This window comes from Bufo gargarizans, chromosome 1, assembly GCF_014858855.1.
Source record: "Bufo gargarizans isolate SCDJY-AF-19 chromosome 1, ASM1485885v1, whole genome shotgun sequence".
Lineage (NCBI taxonomy): Eukaryota > Metazoa > Chordata > Amphibia > Anura > Bufonidae > Bufo > Bufo gargarizans.
The window spans coordinates 514,270,067-514,290,873 of record NC_058080.1 but is presented as its reverse complement, the minus strand read 5'-3'; the positions used below and the strand labels follow the sequence as shown (position 1 = coordinate 514,290,873).

The 20,807-nt window shown below is 43.4% G+C and overlaps 1 protein-coding gene across 2 annotated transcripts; it reads left to right on the top strand.

Moving 5' to 3' along the window:
* Positions 1-1,906: 1,906 nt before the first annotated feature.
* TMEM119 (transmembrane protein 119) lies at positions 1,907-9,368 on the top strand. Of its 2 annotated transcripts, none has more exons than XM_044275336.1 (2): positions 1,907-1,979; positions 3,688-9,368. In XM_044275336.1, the coding sequence occupies exon 2, from the start codon at positions 3,703-3,705 to the stop codon at positions 4,576-4,578; it is 876 nt and encodes a 291-aa protein (XP_044131271.1). In that variant the 5' UTR covers positions 1,907-1,979; positions 3,688-3,702; the 3' UTR covers positions 4,579-9,368. The 2 variants fall into 2 exon arrangements, with proteins under 2 accessions (XP_044131271.1, XP_044131270.1); XM_044275335.1 differs by lacking the exon at positions 1,907-1,979 and adding an exon at positions 2,835-3,090.
* The last annotated feature ends 11,439 nt before the right edge of the window (positions 9,369-20,807 follow it).

The window sequence follows — 20,807 nt, the reverse complement described above, 5'->3', positions numbered from 1 at the left end:
AGATGGGTGGTGACCATGGCGGCCATTTTGAAGTCAGCCATTTTGAATCCAACTTTAGTTTTTTCAAAAGGAAGAGGGTCATGTGACACATCAAACTTATTGGGAATTTCACAAGAAAAACAATGGTGTGCTTGGTTTTAACGTAATTTTATTCTTTCATGAGTTATTTACAAGTTTCTGACCACTTATAAAATGTGTTCAATGTGCTGCCCACTGTGTTGGATTGTCAACCCTCTTCTCCCACTCTTCACACACTGATGATGTGTTTCCCTCTTTATGCACTGAAGCTGGCACGTTCCCTGAGTTTTTCCAGCAAGATGGTGCACCACCACATTATGGGTGTCAGGTCCGAGCATTCCTAGATGAACAGTTTCCTGGAAAGTGGATTGGTCGTCGTGGGCCAGTTAAATGTCCCCCAAGGTCTCCCAATCTGATCCCTTTAGACTTTTATCTTTGGGGTCATCTGAAGGCAATTGTCTATGCTGTGAAGATACGAGATGGGCAGCACCTGAAACTACGGATACTGGAAGCCTGTGCTAGCATTTCTCCTGCGGTGTTGCTATCAGTGTGTAAAGAGTGGGAGAAGAGGGTTGCATTGACAATCCATTTTATAAGTGTTCAGAAACCTGTAAATAACTCATGAAATAATAAAGTTACGTTAAAACCAAGCACACCATGTTTATCTTGTGAAATTCCCAATAAGTTTGATGTGTCACATGACCCTCTTCCTATTGAAAAAACAAAAGTTGGATTCAAAATGGCCGACTTCAAAATGGCCGCCATGGTCACCACCCATCTTGAAAAGTTCCCCCCCCCCTCACATATACTAATGTGCCACAAACAGGAAGTTAATATCACCAACCATTCCCATTTTTATTAAGGTGTATCCATATAAATGGCCCACCCTGTACTTCTTTCTGGAGGGCCACCCAGGGATCAGAAGACTCCCATTCTGCTGATATATATACATGTCCCAGAGAAGACCACACAATAAACCATTCTTTTTTACCTGTGCCTGCTCCCACGCTATGTGTCACTCCTCTCTGACATGTAAAATACATGTAAGTCTAGCATGACTGTGACCAGATGGTTGGGGGCTGCACAGAATGGCATTGTGGGCCGCAGGTTGCGCACTGCGGGTATGAATTTATAGGATGTACATATACCGCTCAGGGGTAAATTTACTATATGTGCCAGCTGTACCACCTTTAAATGGAAATAACAGTGCAAAGGAAGATTGAGAGAAAATACCTGGGTGTCAGTACAGCCTAAGGACTTTGCTTTTGTTGGGTGGTTTTAATTCCAGTTGTCTATGGACACTTGAAACTATACCAATGCTCCATACAGCTTTGCAAGTGCAAATGTATGTAGCGGTATTCTGGTCTTTTTTTTGGAGTGGACTCCAGCCATGTCATCTGTTTAGCAGTAAATTGTAAAGCATGGTGTATCATTGTACATGTCTAGATTTGCTTCTTGTACATTGACACTGATATAATGCTCTGCTTCTTGTCTGTGCCCTCTCGTTGCATGTCATTTTGAATAAAGCAGTCATTTTATTCAATTACTGGCTGAGACTGTGACTGCGCATTGTCAAACTTTTCTTTCGTGCTGTATTCAATATGATATCACATATCAACCCACAGACCTGGCAATATAAGATATTTAAAGCTCCTCCAGAGAATGCTTTGCAGAGGTAATTGGTTAATATAAAGAAACCCTAAACCAAGCGCTAAATATTCTCGGGCCAAAGGAAAGACATAGTAAATGAGTTCTATTTCCCCACTTCATAGCAAAGGGGGTTAAAAGTCTCCGCCTCTGGATCCAGAAGGATGCACAGAAAAGGCAGGAGGGATTTTATATTTGAAGGGCTGAGCTTACATCCCCCTTTTCTTTCCCTTAATGAAAACAGTCTGCATGAGAAGGAGTTGGGAGACTGGCTATCGCAGCAGCAGAGCCTGCTTACAAGACTGAGACATACAGTAAGTTATCAAGCGCTTTCCTCTCTGACTTCAAGACGGTAACACATCACACAGCTATAGGGGACGGCATATGTCTGTATATATACAGCCTAATTCTTAAGTACGCGTCTTAAGACACAGCTAGCATGTGCCTTACAGGCAATTTAAAAAAAAATATTATCTGGAATTCAAATGCCTTTGGTAAGTGAACTTATTTTACTGTGCACTTAACCAATAAATGCTGGATTTCAGAAAAGTCTTTTACACACAAAGTATGACTATGTAGCTATAGGAGAACCATTTCTTTATACTATATACAACCTGACATGTTATTAGCATTGTACTGTGCTTCCTGAATGTTTTTTCTTACTATTTAGTTGGTTTATGAAATGAAAAGTTGTGTCTGTGTCTTAGGCTCTGTTCACACTAGAGCTATGGTTTACACTCTTACTGGTAAGATCCATTCTCAAACGGTTCCCATTGACTTATGGCATAGAGATATCTCTTGAGCTTCCACTGGTCCTGGTGTTTTTGATAGGAATACTATTCTATTCTTGCTTTCGAAACCATCATATCCCATACAAAATGGAAAACATTGGAATGTGAACAAAGCCTTAGTGGAATTATAACACTACACGGTTTAAGTCAAAAATCTAAACGCAATTATTGGATCGCATTAATATTTGCATTCAAATTGACTGGGTGTGAAATATTTGCCGGTCAAGTGTTAGAGATCATGTGCATCAGCTTTAGGGTGACTTTCATTGACTTCTGTGCTATTTTCAATCTTCTATTTGACTCTATCATAAGGTGTAACGTAAATGTGTAAACTTGTCCTTTAGCTTTTGCTGACGGGGTGAAGGGAATGAAGCATTTACATTATGGCGATTAATCACTCCTCCAAAGACACATTACAATCTACTGATTCCAAGTTCTGTGAATGGAAGACAAAAACAGACTTGTATACTCTGCTCGTTTTCGGAAAGCTACACTAAAATGTTAGACACACCTCCCATATACTGCTGCTTCCTCCAGATGTGGAATGCTTTCTCCTTCCCAACCGGTGAGCCTAGGATCTGGAGTCTCGGGGGACAGTACTTTACAACAAAAGGGCAAACGGAGCCCAGATGTGGTAGGCACAAAGCATTTGAAAGGCAGCAGGGCTACAATTTCTGGGCTTGCTCCTCTACTGAAATGTATTTCAGTTGGAACATTTTCCACAGAGGATTTGTAAGTGTCTTTGCCAGGCAGTAGATTGATTTTATGGTCTATAACTTAGCAGTTTGGTTATCCAGCCCTCCTACCGTTCATTATAGGACTAGAGTTTAATAATAAAACTACAAGTCTGAGCTTATATAAATTCCAAGAATACATTTTTTTGTGTAATCTTGATTTAACGCTTATCAACCTCACGTCCACCAGTCTACATTTTTTTTCCAAAAAGTTATATTGTTGACAACTGCTTTAAAGACACATATACAATATATTGCTGTCAAAATGTTTTATATATGTCCAGATAACAGAAGTCATATGCAACAGAATAAGACAATATACAAGTGATAGTTTATTTCACTTACAAAACTGCACTTGGCTTTTAGTAGAGAAAAAGGCAAAACTGTTTTATATTATTTTTTTAACTATTCAATAATAGTGTTTTTTATGGTATAAAATTATGTATCTTTGCTATCACTTTAGCTTTTTAATTTTTCAATGATCTTCTTCTTAACAGAGTCTGAACCACAAAATGACCATGGGATTCCCTATGACCCTATGTATTGTCCTTGCTGTTACTTGTCCCAAAACGTTGGCTCGATACACCACAGAGTCTGAATATGGAAGTGGAGAGGGAGAAGTCACAACTTTAGTTTCTCCTACTCAAAACCTGGACTTGGGTGAACTAACAACAGAAAATTCCATCAAAAATGGGAATGGCACAACCACCAATTTCATGGATAGTGTAACTAAGTTGTTAAAAGATTACATGTTGCTCATTATCGTGGTGGGTTCTTTAGTCATCTTGCTCATATTTATAGTTTGTGCATCAGTGATTATGAGTCATAAACGCAAAGCATCTGCCTATTACCCTTCCTCATTCTCCCACAAAGAGTATGTCAACCACAATGACACAAGCGGAGGAGTAAAGTCCTTTAATGAGATTCCCGAAAAAGGCCAAAATTCTAAAACCGAAGAAGTTGTAGACTCAACCAAACAACTACAATCTGATATCATTAATGCTGCACTGAACCTTAAATCTCCAACCAAATGTGCCAGCATCAAAGAAAATGAAAAAGTCCCAGGCGAACCCAAAGAAACCACAGAGACATCTAATGAAGAAAACACAGAAGAAGCCACTAACAACAAAAGTGAAGAAAATGTCAAAACCCAAGAAGAATCTCCATGTGAGAAAGTGGATGAGGCTCCACCAGAGCCTCCTGAGGAACCTAAACCAGCAGGTGAATCTCCAGAGGCCCCAGCTAAGGAAAATGTTCCAGCAATTAAAGAAGAAGGTTCTGGAACTGTGGAAGAGGCAAATCCTGTGCCGCCTGAGTGCGGAACAAAAAACACCTGTCCTTGTGAAAGTAAAGAATCTGAGCCAACCCCAGAAAAATGTGGGGTGTAAAATAAATATTAGTAGTAAAAGACATGAAAATGAAATCTAACTTGAGCTAATATGCAGACGGTTCTCTACGCAACCCAGAAAGCAGGTGTTATATCCACAGACAATGAATTGTAGCACTTAACTGTACACCGCAGTCATGAACTTTTTGTTATTTTTTCTGGTATGTTTCAGGAATAGGGCAAAGATGACTCCACACAGATATTTTTGTTTTTTATGTACGGTAATGACTCTGTAAAGTGGAGAGTTAAAGTAGTGGTGTTCATCCAAGTTTAATTTATGGCTCACACTGCAATTACAATGCATAATCAATTATATTAGGCAACGGTGACCTAATCTCTATATACTTTAGCTGTTTTTCCACATGCATAAGAACCCTTTGCATGGATCTGAATTGCCTCTTATTTGCTTATATTATATATCAACTCAAACGTGTACAGTTCATTTGATCTACAGATTCATATTCAAAGACTCTGGAAAATAAATAGGCAAATGAAAAATACTGCTTGAGGTGTAAGATACTATGGTTAGTTTCTTATTCTTTCAATTCTATTAATCCATTTTATTGAATTTATAGGGAGAGATTATCATAAATTAGTCATAAATTGTCATAAATTAGGCGTATCCTCTGGCAGTGCAAGAGGTTTGAAAGACCGGTGTAAAACATAGAGTCTGTCAGCAGTTTTGTATTAGGGACCAGGGAGGGCAGACAGCATGGAGAGTGTGAATATGAACTTTTATTCTGCCAGATTCTGATCCTGTAAGTGTCCATGGGGCAGGGCTTTAGGTAATTTTGTGGAATGGGTGCAGACCTATTCATTTCAATAGGGCTGCAAAAGATGCGGACAGCACACCGTGTGCTGTCTACATCCGTAGTTCTGTTCCGCTGCCCCGCCAAAAAGATAGAGCAAGTCCTATTCTTGTCCACAATCGAAGACAAGAATATGCATTTCTATCATAGGGCTGGCCATGTGCGCTCAGCAAAATGCGCAATGCACACGGCCAGTATCTGTGTTTTGCGGATCCACAATTTGCAGACCGCAAAAAACATACAGTTGTCTGAATGTAGCCTTACTATGAAGTGCTTTCTGCATTGATCTGCCACACTGCCCCTCCCCTCTACAATGAGTGACAGCTGTAGCATCCAATCACGGACACCGCTACATCTGTCACTCAGAGGGGAGGGGCTGTGAAGAGCAGTTGACAGTGAAGCTATTCTGCCTCTGTACTTGCAGGAGCAATGCCAGGTAGAACAAAAGTTCATAGTCACACTGCTCCTGATAATAAAAGTCCTGCAAAAAGTATGTTTGTCCTCCTCTTCCCGACCCATACATAGTGATATCAGCAGTTTAACATTGCAAATGTGGCTCTCCTCATTCACTGCTATAGAACATCTGAAAATAGCCAAATGTACTTACTCAGCTTTTTATGAAAGTTCTATATCCCGTGCATATGTCCAGGTGGGAATACCCATTTAAGCCTAACTGTTCAAACTAATGTACAGGGCCAGCATCAAGCAAACCTGGGCATATGCCAAGTCATGGACTTATGGAGATACAGGGCCCATTTGTGACTTATACCATCACCATGCAAACAAGTCAGTATGATTATGGTGTGAATTTACAGTCACGTCCATATGATGTGGGGTTTATTTTTCAGTTTAGAATGAAGGAATAGATCCATGTAAATTCTGAATTGGACCCTGTGAACAGCTATGCAGACTGGTATATAGGCCCCGTATAGCCTGAGCCATTTATTTCAACTTGATGCAGCTGTTTGCAGCATGTTAAACCTCATCTTTTAAGAAGGCAATGCTGTTTTTAATGAAATGTTCTGCCTTACACAGTAAATTCTTTATACAGTATATACCTGTATATATACATACACATATACACGCACACAGTATATTAAAGCAGCCCTCCGGTTAAGGGGGCAAAAAATGAACACATTAACTGGGCAATGGACAGATCATTTACATGGTAACCTCTTTTAGTGGCAGATCCACTAATTCTCAGGCCACACAGCTTCTCAGACTATCTGCTATACACTGCGAATCTGTAGCCCAAGACATGTCCTACTTGTCCAGCCCTGCTCTTCGATTGTCCAGAACAGTTCATGTCAGCAGTGCTGGCAAATCCAAGGGCAGGAGGAAGCATCTTGGGCTACAAAATGCACAGAATGCAAAGGGCAGTCTGAAAAGTGGTGCGGCCATCTTGGATGGCAGAAGAGGAGACCCGGACTTTAAAACTCAAACGAGAAATTCTATTGCGTGAGAAAATCCAACATGGAACCTTGAACTGCAATAGGTCTACCAACATATTAGCCCCATCAAATTTTAAAATCATAGGGCTCTGCATGGAATACGTGCATATCTGTGCATGAAGCGCGCAGGAGTTGGTAGTTTTATAGATAGAATTGAACAGAATTAGTTCACATCATCGTTATTTTTCAGCTCTTCTGATCTGTCAGAAGAACAGAAAATTAAGGGGAAAAAAAGGTTTCTGAGCATCAGTTATGCACATTTGGCATCCATTTGAGCCATTTCCGTTACAGATCTGTTATTTTAAACGGAAAAAAGTCCTGCATACTGCATGTTTTTTTTCTTTATTTTTCTGTTCTTCTGATGGATCAGAACGGAAAAATAACGGTGATGTGAACCTGGCCTTAGAGATTATGAGTGTAGTTCCCTTCTGTAGGCCTCGTTAGAACCTAAAACTAGATATAATAAATGTATTTATATTTTTGCGTATACTTTTCTACAGGTGATAAATAATGTATTTATATAAAACAAAACACATTGGGCGGCATTCATTATCAGATGGTGATCCCACAGGATGGATAAGGGTAACTAAGCTTTTTAAGGAAGGCTTACAATTTTTGGTGCTACAAAGTAATGGATGACTTTAAAGGGGTTTTCTAGGACAGTGATGGCTAACCTCCGGCACTCCAGCTGTGGTGAAACTACAACTCCCAGCATGCTCCATTCATTTCTATGCCAGTGTACATCTTGGGAGTCGTAGTTTTACCACAGCTGGAGTGCCGGAGGTTAGCCGTCACAGGTCTAGGATTTTGGTATTTAAATATCAAATTGGTGGGCATCTGACACCTCAAACCCCTGCCAATCAGTTGTTTAGTTGTAGTTATGGTACCAGAACTACAAAGCTCAAGTCTATTGTGTAGTAGACGGAGCTGATAACTGCTGCGCAAGTGAATGGAAGCAACGCTGCAGCTACAACTAAACAGATGACTGGAGGGTGTGCAGGGTGTGGGACCCCCGCCAATCTGAAATTGATGGCCTTTCCTGAGAATAGCAAATCAATATCAGAATACCGGACAACTTTTTAAGTGCTATATCCACCTTCAAAACAATTTTTTTTTATTGTCCCAGTGCATCTGAAATGAGAAATGAATCAACTGTATAGTAGGCTGCAACACAAATTTCCTACCGTTTTGTTTCTACAGCTCGTATACAGATCTATGAGTGTCCATGGTAACAGACAACAAAAGGATCCTGTAAAGTAGCGGTAAAAAAATGTAGCAGCGTAGCCCAGGCCTCCCTTCTATCTGTCCTTTACATCTTGCAACCCTACCAAACATACGTTAGTAGGGGAAAAATGCAAGAAACATGACTGCAGGTTGAGACAATACGGGGTTTGTTTGTTGTCTGTTACCATGGAGACACATTGACCCAGATTTACTAACGTGACTGTGCCTTGAATCTATGTATAAAAGTTGAGCAATTTGGCACAATTTCTTTCAACCCTACTTGAAAAGGGGGTGGGGCTTAGCAGCGGGGTGCGGGACTTTATTGCAAAGGGTTCAGAGCCTAAACTGGAATACCCGCCACTAACTAGGCCAACCAATAGATAGTGTAAACATGGATATGCAGTCTAAACATATGTCAGATTACCATACAACTTGAGCCACCGTGATAAATCTACCACATTGTAGCGTAAGGCTACATGGTGACGTGTCATGCCATATTTTAGCTAATGCTTGTCAATGGTGTAATAATGCAACAAGCAACATGCTGCAACTGCAAAAATCGCTTGAAATTCAGACGTCTGATTTTGTGTTGTACGTCGTAAGTCCCACGTAATGTTTCCCCCATTGATTTAATGAAAGTTGGGTGTAACATGCAACCCACATCTGGCTTGGTTGTATTTCCACAGCCAAGTGCCAGTTCTAAAATAGCTGTGCAACAGCAAGCTGCAGACAAGTCGCACATCATTTTGTGTTGCCTGACTTTTCTGCGTCACATGTCGCCGTGCAGCCGTACTTTTAACTTGTCCAAGTTTACCCTGTGTAACTAATGATAGGTTGTAGCCATTGTTTGCATAGGAGCAGTAGAAACAAACAGGGAGATTTATCAAACTAGTGTAAAGTAGAACTGGCTTAGTTGCCCATAGCAACCAATCAGATTTCACCTTTCGCTCCTTTGAAAAATTAAAGGTGATATCTGATTGGTTGCTATGGGCAACTAAGCCAGTTCTACTTTACCCCAATTTGATAAATCTCCCCCAAAGTTTTAATCAAAGGGGTTTCTCACAATACAGATGCATCCTCTATCCACACGACAGGGCATAAGAATCTGATTGTTGGGGTCCAATCCCTGGTAAACCAGCCAATTGCAAATTTGCCTCATTAAGCCATAAAATACATATCGTTGTGAAGGTGGACATGGTCTTTAAACTTTTAATCTGTGACTCTATCTAATGCTTAAATACATATATCTGTACATACTATGTTGTTAAACATGAGTTATTAGTAATAAAACATTTGAACTCATCCTATTTTGTGTACTATTCTAGAGAAGGATTGTGCTTTACAGTTGTTGCCCTGGGTGTACCTATTCAAGTGTATACTACAGAGCTGCCCGACTGGGACGGCTCCTTGATATTGCACCTGCTCACCGCAGCTGTTGTGACGGCAAGCAGGTAAACAATGAAGAGAAGGCAGCGCTGCCGTGGCATCAGTGGCGTGCCCGGAAAAGGGGGGGGGGGGTGCCGGCTCTCAGCGCTCTCAAGGGAGTGCCAGAACAGAAGTAATGAGCGCTTCCATCAATACAGATGGAAGCGCTCATTGCTTTTCCCTCTATAAGATGCAGTGCTTCTTATAAAGGGAATACTAGTGAGCGCTTCCATAATGGAGGGGCGCTTCTGCAGGAGGAGGGGGAGTGAAGCGCCGTGAGCACTGTCCAGTACCCCTCCTACTGCTCGCTCTTCTCAGGGTCCACGCTGCTGTGTCCTGGCTGCCGTGTCCTGGCTGCCTGCAGTGTCAGGATGTACAGAGCGCACTCTGACCTGACGCCACAGGAGGAGAGAAGACAGCCAGGACAGGTAGAGTGGCGACAGGAGAGGTAAGTGATTTTACTATTTTACAGTCTTATCTGAGGTCTGATATGGAGGTTTAATGGGGGGCCTGGAGAGGTCTAATGGGGGTCTGGAGAGGTCTAATGGGGGTCTGGAGCGGTCTATGGGGGGTCTGGAGGTCTGACTGGGGGGGTCTGGAGGTCTGACTGGGGGGGTCAGGAGGTCTGACTGGGGGGGTCTGGAGGTCTGACTGGGGGTCTGGAGTGGTCTAATGGGGGGTCTAGAGGTCTGATTTTGGGGTCTAGAGGTCTGATTGGGGTCTGTAGGCCTAATGGGGGTCTGATTGGGGGTCTGGAGGTCTGACTGGGGTCTAGAGGTCTAATGGGGGCCTGGAGGTCTGATTGGGGTTCTGGAGGTCTAATGGGGTCTGATTGGGGGTCTGGAGGTCTGACTGGGGGATATAGAGGTCTAATGGGGTCTGATTGGGGGTCTGGAGGTCTGACTGGGGGGTCTAGAGTTCTAATGGGGGTCAGATTGGGGGTCTGGAGGTCTGACTGGGGGGTCTGATTAGGGGTCTGGAGGTCTGATTGGGGGTCTGGAGATCTAATGGGGGTGTGATTGGGGGTCTGGAGGTCTGACTGGGGGGGTCTAGAGGTTTAATGGGGGTCTGATTGGGGGTCTGGAGGTCTAATGGGGTCAGATATTGGAGTATGGAGGTCTAATGGGGGTCTGGAGGTCTGATATAGGGGTCTGGTCTGAGGTCTGATATGTGAGTCTGGAGGTCTTATGGGGGTCTTATCGGAGGTCTGATATTGGGTCAGGGTCTTACATAGATGTCTAATGGGGGTATGGAGGTCTAATGGGGTTCTGGAGGTCTAGTAGGAGTCTGGAGGTCTAATGGCAGTCTGGAGGTCTGATATATGGGGGTCTGGTCTGAGGTCTGATATGTGGGTCTGGAGGTCTAATGGGGGTCTTATATGGGGGTCTGATATTGGGTTGGGGGTCTTACATGGAGGTCTAATGGGGGTCTGATCTGAGGTTTAAAACTGGGGTCTTATATGGGGTCTGACATAGAGGTCTAAAGGGGGTTTGGTCTGAGATGGGGGATCTCATTTAGGGTTTTATATGGGGGTCTGATCTGAAAGAAAGAGGGGATTTTTTTGTATTAGCGCACAATATAAAGGGATGTTTTTGTACTGACGCACTATCTGTGTGGTACCAGTATTTTCAGGGGGACTGTTTCTGCAGGGAAGTATTGGGGAGCACAGTGGACACAGTATTGGGGGTGGCAGAATGTGGTGTTGAGAAGGTGGGAGAATGATGAAAAAGTAAAAAAATAAGATCTATGTTTGTTAAACTCTGCAGAGACGAGGCACGGCTGCAGGGGCGTTGCTAGGTCAAAACATTCGGGGCCTGGGCCTCTGATGTTTTGTCTCAGGCCCCAAATGTCCTGCCTGCCAGCTAGATACAACTGTATTGCCGTCCTCAGGACGGCAATACAATTGAATCTAATGCAGTGGAAGAACTGAAGGACCTGTAGTGACATCACAGGTCATGTGACCAGTAAAACAGGTAGTAGTTGAGAAGGACCTGCCATGATGTCACCATCATGTGACCAGTGCAGGGGAGGACGGCAGTGAAGAGGAGAAGTCTTGGGGGAAGAAGCTGTGGTAATGTCTGCTACAGGAGGAGAGGTTAGTGAAGGGAGAGGCAATGCAATGCTGGGAGTTGTGGTTATTTAACTGGGACTGTATGTTGATGGCGGCTGTGGGAGTGACCTTATTTACATGGGACTGAATGTTACAGGGGTCTGAGGGAGGGAGTGGTTATTTATATGGGACTGAATGTTGAGGAGGCGATGTTATTTACATGGGACTGTATGTTGAAGGTGGCTGGTGGAGGGGAATGATGTTATTTACATGGAACTAAATGTTGAGGGGGTGATGTTTACATGGGATTTCATGTTGGAGGCGGCTGGGGAGGGGGTGACATTTACTTGGGACTTTATGTTGAAGGCGGCTGGGAAGGAGGTGATGTTATTTACATGGGGCTGTATTTTGGAGGGGGCTGTAGATAGAGAGGGATGTTATTTACATGGGACTATAAATCCCAGGGGGCTGGGGAGATGATGTGATGTTATTTACATGGGACTCTATGGCGGAGGGAGGGAAATAGTGTTATTTACATGGGACTGTATGTTGGAGGGGCTGAAGGGAGGGTAGTTATGTTCTATACATAGGGCTGTATTTTGGAGAGGGCAGGAGAGATGGTGTTATGTTATTTATATTGGACTGTATGGTGGAGAGAGGAATATATGTAACTACAGGAGGTACTGCAAATCCAGGGGACATTATAGACATTCTTATTACTACTGGGGGCTCTATAGGAGGGACTTATAGATCCTCCTTATTTTTACTAAGAGCACTATGGGGGCCTTATTACTACTGAGGGGTCAGTAGATAGCTTTATTACCACTGGGGGAACAATAGGGGGCCTTATTTCTACTGGGGGCTCTGTGAGGGCATTATTAATACTGGAGAGCTCTTCTACTAATAGGGGCAATCTTAGCAAGCATTATCACTGTTGGGGGCACAGTAGGGGGCAGTATTACTAATAGGGGCATTCTGGAAAGGAATCACTATTGGTGTGACTTGGAGGAGCACTATTACTATGGGGGGCAATCATATTTCTTCAGGATAGAATTTGGGGGTATTGGGGAGCACATTGAGCAGAAGGATAACACTGTGGGGGCTTCAGGTTGGGGGATGATGATAGAAAAGTGAGGAATCTAAGATGTCTGTGTGTCACACTCTGCAGAGACGAGGCGCGATTGAAAGAAGTTGTCCGGACCAAATGGAGATGATGACAGAGAAGATATACATTGAAGGAGACATCACCTGGGAGGCTCTAGATGCGACAGGTATGTGCTGCTGTAAAGCAAGTACAGCAAAATGCAGTGTGTGGGGGTAGGGGGGTGGCGACTTAGAGAACTGGGCCATATTCATTGGGGCTTGGGCCCCGGATCTTTTGAGACACTAGCAACACCCCTGCGCGGCTGGTGGTCTGGTCTAACAGGAGAAGAGGAAAGAGAATATCTACATCAGAGAAGAGAAGTCACTGGAGGTAAGAGGTACATATGTGGCGCTGTATGACCCTGTATGTTCTGTAGCGTTGTATGTAATGTTTTTCAAGTATGTCTTTAAAGGGGTTGTCCGCTTTTTTTTTTTTCCATGAGTGCTGCCTTCTCTGCTCTGTTTACCTGCTCATCACTGCAAATGCTACGACGAGCAAGTGAAAAGAACAGAGAAAGCTGCTCTCATATGAGCGCTGCCCTCTCTTCAAACAGCTGGGGGCACAGAGGGCATTACTACTATGAAGGGGGCACAGAGGGCATTGCTAATGTGAAGGGGGCACAATGGGCATTATTACTGTGAAGGGGGCACCATGGGCATTATTACTGCGAAGAGGGCACAGTGAGCATTATTACTTTAAAGGGGGCACAATGGGCATTATTACTGTGAAGGGGGAACAATGAGGATTTCTACTATGGAGGGGACACAGAGGGCATTACTAGCACAGTGGGCATTATTACTGTAAAGGGGACACAATGGGTATTATTACTGTGAAGGGGGCACAAAGAGGGCATTACAACTGTGAAAAGGGCAAGAGAGGGCATAACTACTCTGAGCACAATGTGGGCATAACTACTGTGAGTGGGCACACATCTGTACAAAACTACTGTAAAGGTTGTACAATGAGGGCAATACTACTGTGAGGGGGGGGGGGGCATTTTATAAAAAGTATTTGGGAGGGGCAGAGAAAGGACCCAACCCGGGTGCCAAACACCCTAGGCAGGCCTGCGCCTTCTCTTCAACTAGCTGAATGGTGGGAGTGCCGGGAGTGATCAGATACTGATAATCTATCGAGAGGATAGGTCATCAGTATAAGGGCTCATGCACGCGAACGTATTTTCTTTTCGTGTCCTTTTTTTGCGGACCGTATACGAAACATTTCAATGGGTCCGCAAAAAAAACTGAAGGTATTGCATTCCGTTTCCATATGTCCGTATTTGCGTTCCGCCAAAAAACTAATTACTTACTGGTAATTCCCTTTTCATGAATCCTCCATGACGGCATACCATGAGATGACCCGCCTCCAACCAGGTAGGGACAGGAAGTATAAATTTTACCCTCTTTCGGCTCTTCCTCAGTGTCTTTCTGGACCGAAAGCCCGGGAGTCTTATCATCATATATAAAGGATTATTATATATATATATATATATATATCTCAAGAAAAAATGGCGGCACTGATGCAAAAACCGTTATGGTAAGGGTGCACGTCTCCAGGGGAATAGGTTTCTTACCCCAATAGATAATCAAAAAAAGATGGGCGGCACTCCGATGAAAAGAGCAAAGGAACTTTAATCACCCACGGTGGTGCAACGTTTCGGTTCCACACTAGAACCTAGGCTTGAAAAAGGTTCTAGTGTGGAACCGAAACGTTGCACCACCGTGGGTGATTAAAGTTCCTTTGCTCTTTTCATCGGAGTGCCGCCCATCTTTTTTTGATTATATATATATATATATATATTATATTTTTTTGCATTCACACCAACACACTCCTCCACTTATCTATTGACCTATATGTGTATCTCTATATACATATCCCTACATATATGTATATACACAGTGCTGCCCTCAATTATTCATACCCCTGGCAAATTTTGACTTAAAGTTACTTTTAAAGTAATTTTTTGACGGGAAATGACAGGTGTCTCCCAAAAGATAATAAGACGATGTACAAGAGGCATTATTGTGGGAAAAAAACATTTCTCAGCTTTTATTTACATTTAAGCAAAAGGTGTCCAGTCCATAATTATTCATACCCTTCTCAATAATCAATAGAAAAGCCTTTATTGGCTATTACAGCAATCAAATGCTTCCAATAATTGCAGACCAGCTTTTAGCATGTCTCCACAGGTATTTTTGCCCATTCATCTTTAGCAATGAGCTCCAAATCTTTCAGGTTGGAGGGTTTTCTTGCCATCACCCTGATCTTTAGCTCCCTCCACAGATTCTCAATTGGATTGAAGTCTGGACTCTGGCTGGGCCACTCCAAAACGTTAATGTTGTTGTCTGCTAACCATTTCTTCACCACTTTTGCTGTGGGTTTTGGGTCATTGTCATGCTGCAATGTCCACTGGTGCCCAAGGCCAAGTTTCTCTGCAGACTGCCTGATGTTGTCATTGAGAATCCTCATGTATTGCTCTTTTTTCATGGTGCCGTTTACTGTGATTAGGTTCCCTGGTCCATTGGCTAAAAAACATCCCCAAAGCATTAGGTTCCCGCCACCATGTTTGACAGTGGGGATGGTGTTTTTTACGCCAAATGAAGGAAACATCATTGTGACCAAACAATTTTAAAAAAATCATCTGACCATAACACAGAAGACCAGAACTCTTCTTTGTTGTCCAGATCAGCTTTTGCAAAGGCCAAGCAAGCTTGTGTGTGCCTGGTCTGCATCCGTGGAACCCAGCAGTGTGCAGTGTCCGTTGGATTGTCTGCCTTGAGACATTGCCACCAGCAGAGCCCAGATTCACCAGGATGGCCTTGGATTCTTTTTCACCTCTCTAACTATCCTCCTGGCCAGCACTGGTGTAACTTTTGGCTTCTGACCACGCCCTCTGAGATTTTCCACAGTGCGGAACATCTTGTATTTTTTGCTCAAATGTAAATAAAAGCTGAGAAATTGTTTTTTTTTCCCCACAATAATGCCTCTTGTACATCGTTTTATTATCTTTTGGGAGACACCTATGTAATTTCCCATCAAAAAAATTACTTGCTGGTTGAATAAAAGTAACTTTAAGTCAAAATTTGCCAGGGGTATGAATAATTATGGGCAGCATTGTGTGTATATATATATATATATACAGTCATGTGAAAAAATGAGGACACCCTTTGAAAGCATGTGGTTTTTTGTAACATTTTTAATAAAAGGTTATTTCATCTCCGTTTCAACAATACAGAGAGATTAAAGTAATCCAACTAAACAAAGAAAACTGAAGAAAAGTCTTTTCAAGATCTTCTGTAAATGTCATTCTACAAAAATGCCTATTCTAACTGAGGAAAAAGATAGGACACCCTCACATGTATTCCCTCTTAAATTGGCTCAGATCTCACACAGGTATATCACACCAGGTGCACATAATTAGTAGATCGTTACTCTGCATGTTGAATGAGGCTTGCCCTATTTAAACCTCAGACATTTAGTTTGGTGTGCTCCTGACTGTTGAAGTGAGAGTGAGCACCATGGTGAGAGCAAAAGTGCTGTCAGAGGACTTCAGAAAAAAGATTGTAGCAGCCTATGAGTCTGGGAAGGGATTTAAAAAGATCTCAAAAGATTTTGAAATCAGCCATTCCACTGTCCGGAAGATAGTCTACAAGTGGAGGGCTTTCAAAACAACTGCCAACATGCCCAGGACTGGTCGCCCCAGCAAGTTCACCCCAAGAGCAGACCGCAAGATGCTAAAAGAGGTCTCCAAAAACCCTAAAGTGTCATCTCGAGAACTACAGCAGGCTCTGGCTACTGTTGATGTAGAAGTACATGCCTCTACAATCAGAAAGAGACTGTACAAGTTTAACTTGCATGGGAGGTGTGCAAGGAGGAAACCTTTGCTTTCCAAGAGAAACATCGAGGCCAGACTGACATTTGCCAGAGATAAAGTTGACAAAGACCAGGACTTCTGGAATAATGTTCTTTGGACAGATGAGTCCAAAATTGAATTATTTGGACACAACAGCAGAGGACATGTTTGGCGTAAACCAAACACAGCATTCCAAGAAAAGAACCTCATACCAACTGTGAAGCATGGAGGTGGAAGTGTCATGGTTTGGGGCTGCTTTGCTGCAGCAGGACCTGGTCAGCTCACCATCATAGAATCCACGATGAATTCTACTGTGTATCAGAAGGTGCTTGAAGAACATGTGAGACCATCAGTTAGAAAATTAAAGCTGAAGCGGAACTGGACCATGCAACATGACAATGACCCAAAACATACTAGTAAATCAACCAAAGATTGGCTGAAAAAGAAGAAATGGAGAGTCCTGGAATGGCCAAGTCAAAGTCCAGATTTGAATCCCATTGAGATGCTGTGGGGTGACTTGAAAAGGGCTGTACGTGCAAGAAACCCCTCAAACATCTCACAGCTGAAAAAGTTCTGCATTGAGGAGTGGGGTAAAATTTCCTCAGACCGATGTCGAAGACTGGTAGATGGCTACAAGAACCGTCTCACTGCAGTTATTTCAGCCAAAGGAGGTAACACTCGCTATTAGGGGCAAGGGTGTCCTATCTTTTTCCTCAGTTAGAATAGGCATTTTTGTAGAATGACATTTACAGAAGATCTTGAAAAGACTTTTCTTCAGTTTTCTTTGTTTAGTCGGATTACTTTAATCTCTCTGTATTGTTGAAACGGAGATGAAATAACCTTTTATTAAAAATGTTACAAAAAACCACATGCTTTCAAAGGGTGTCCTAATTTTTTCACATGACTGTATATATTTATACATACACTCACCTAAAGAATTATTAGGAACACTTGTTCTATTTCTCATTAATGCGATTATCTAGTCAACCAATCACATGGCAGTTGCTTCAATGCATGTAGGGTTGTGGTCCTGGTCAAGACAATCTCCTGAACTCCAAACTGAATGTCAGAATGAGAAAGAAAGGTGATTTAAGCAATTTTGAGCGTGGCTTAGTTGTTGGTTCCAGACGGGCCGGTCTGAGTATTTCACAATCTGCTCAGTTACTGGGATTTTCACGCACAACCATTTCTAGGGTTTACAAAGAATGGTGTGAAAAGGGAAAAACATCAAGTATGCAGCAGTCCTGTGGGCGAAAATGCCTTGTTGATGCTAGAGGTCAGAGGAGAATGGGCCGACTGATTCAAGCTGATAGAAGAGCAACGTTGACTAAAATAACCACTCGTTACAACCGAGGTATGCCGCAAAGCATTTTTAAAGCCACAACATGCACAACCTTGAGGCGGATGGGCTACAACAGCAGAAGACTCCACCGGGTACCACTCATCTCCACTACAAATAGGAAAAAGAGGCTACAATTTGCACGAGGTCACCAAAATTGGACTGTTGAAGACTGGAAAAATGGTTTCTTAACCAAAACTCTTTTTATTGAGAGTGCATATGGTCTGGACAAAGAATCATGCATCAATATATAGCCATTCGCAGATGGCAGCAGCATAATGGGTGCCAATATTCTCACAGACCATGTCAGATCTACTAACATAGTGAGTATAAACAATTTAGTAACAACGAATGAAAGAAAAGACACAGACAAGATTGGGGGGTGGGGATTGGGAGGAGGGGTAGAATTGGGTGGGTAGAGGAGGAGAGGGAGTTCTTCCAAATCACTCGGGGTTGCGGTATTTCTCCCATGGTCGCCACAGTTTGAGAAATTTGGAGCGTGTGCGAGTTTCCCAATGGGCTAATTCCTCAAATCTAAACAGTTGATCTGTTTTCTCGGTCCACAGTAACATTGAGGGTGGTGAGTCATTCTTCCAGAGGAGGGGTACCAACAAACGCGCTGCAGTAAGAAGCATGGTCGGGAGGTCAGCTTTGGCAGGAGTAAGGGAATCGTTGGGACACCAGAGGAGTACTAGTTTTGCATCCAGACGTACCTTAGAGGCGCATATCCGGTTAATTGTGTTCTCTATTTGAGACCAAAAGGGGCGAATTTTACTACAAGACCACCATATGTGTGACAAAGAGCCAACTTCTGTTCCACACCTCCAGCACTGCGATGGAATGTCAGGGTTGAGCCTATGTAGGAATTCTGGCGTTTTGTACCAGCGGGTCAGTAACTTGTAGGAATTCTCCTGAATTTTGATGCATCGGTTGAAGCCATGTGAATGGGCTAAGATAAAGGCCTTCTCCGGCTCAGTCAGTTGGATTGTGAGCTCCTTTTCCCAGGCAGACATAAGGTGCAGTGCTGGAGGAGCAGAAGAGAGCAGCTCCCTGTAGAGTGTCGAGAGGGGCTTTTTCGGTAACTCGGGAACACAAAGCTTCTTTTCTAGCCAAGTAGGTGTATCATCAGTGGGGGAAGGTAGCTTAAGGGCTTTAACATCCCGGCTAAATGCCCCAATAGATAGGAAGGAGAGGGCTTTAACCTTTGGCAGACCCTGAATCTTGTCCCATGCCAAGTCCCCAGACGTGGAAGCTATATCTTGTAAGGTAAGGTCAGAGAGTATGCTCCAGACTCCGGAGGGTCTGAGTATATCGGGGTGGATATAGTTCTGTAGTAGATGTAGGGGGAGGTGGATATTAGGGAATCTGATGTCTCGAGATTTATACAGTTTGGCCCATTCCACCAGCATGCCTTTCCAAATGGGAGAAGCAAATGCGTTATTCGGGGTGCATGTGCGGATTCCCCATAGGATAAGTCCTTCTTTGTAGGTGAGAAGAGCACGTTCCAGTTGTACGCAAAGATTCGGGGGTTGGCGTGAGAGGAGAGAAAAGCACCTGTTCAGGAGCGACGCTGTGTAATAAGTTTGGATGTCGGGCATACCAAAGCCCCCAAATCTCTTTTCTCTTGTCAATATTGAGTACGCTATCCTGGAGGACTTGCCCGCCCACATGAACAAAGAGAACACACGGCGTATTTCCATAAAAAAGGAGCGGGGTAGCCAAATTGGTAGTGTCTGTATTAAATATAGAAGTTTGGGTACAATGAAAGTTTTAAGGAAGTTCTTCCTTCCCATCCAGGAGATGAAGGGGAGTTTAAGGGACTGTAGATGTGTTCTAATATCTTTGAGTAGGGGGCCGTAGTTCAGACTAAATAGGTCATCTTGGTTAGCCGAGATTCGTATCCCTAGAAACGTAATATCACGGGGGGCCCAAGCAAAGGAGGTGGCGCGTTTAAGGTCCTTGACTACATATGATTTGCATGAAACATTCAGGGCCATGGATTTGCTATAATTAATCTTGAAGTTAGATATCCACCCAAACTCTTCGAACAGAGAATGGAGCCGTGGGAAAGAAATCGTGGGGTTGGTGGTCATAATCAATAGATCATCGGCAAATGCTGCGGTGGTATGCATACAAGAGCCCATCTTGATGCCTTCAATTGCGGGGTCCTGTCTAATCTTGCATAGCAGCGTTTCCATTACTATGACAAAAAGAGACGGGGAGAGGGGGCATCCCTGTCTAGTGCCATTGGATATGGCAAAGGCAGGGGAAAGAGTGCCGTTGACTTTGACTCTGGCAGAGGGGGACGAGTATAAAGAGAAAATAGCCGCGATAAACTGAGCCGGGAAGCCAAATTTTGACAGTGCCGCAGACATGTACTGCCAACTGACCCTGTCAAAGGCCTTTTCCGCGTCTGTACTGAGCAAGGCTAGTGGAGTTGAAGTGCTCCGTGCCCAATTCATGAGGTGAAGGAGGCGGACTGTATTTTCGTTCCCCTGTCTGCCAGAGACAAACCCAACCTGCTCCCTATGGATGATATCGGGGAGAATCTGCTGAATTCGCTGAGCCAATATCTTAGCCCACCACTTTACGTCCGTGTTAAGGAGGGAGATTGGGCGATAGCTACCACAATTTAGAGGATCTTTGTTCTCTTTATGAATAATCGTAATGTGGGCCGAAAGCGATTGGGGGGGGAGGTGGCCACCGTTCAGTAGGTGGTTACACATAGAGCGGAAGTGGGGGACTAGGACCTCTTGAAAATTTTTATAGTACGTAATGGAGAAGCCGTCAGGTCCAGGGCTCTTCCCTGAGGGAATAGAGGCCAGTACTTTCCGCGCTTCAGCATCTGTTATTGGGGCTACTAGTTGAGTTGCCTGGGATTGGGTGATATTAGGGAGATGTAGGGAGGAAAGAAATTTTTCCGTGGCGTCCGTGAGGG

Coding starts and splice junctions, on each gene's coding strand:
- TMEM119 (XM_044275335.1), top strand. CDS start 3,001: ATGCTTTCTCCTTCCCAACCGGTGAGCCTAGGATCTGGAGTCTCGGGG. Junction 3,091..3,687: donor GCAAACGGAGCCCAGATGTG/GTAGGCACAAAG, acceptor TCTTCTTAACAG/AGTCTGAACCACAAAATGAC.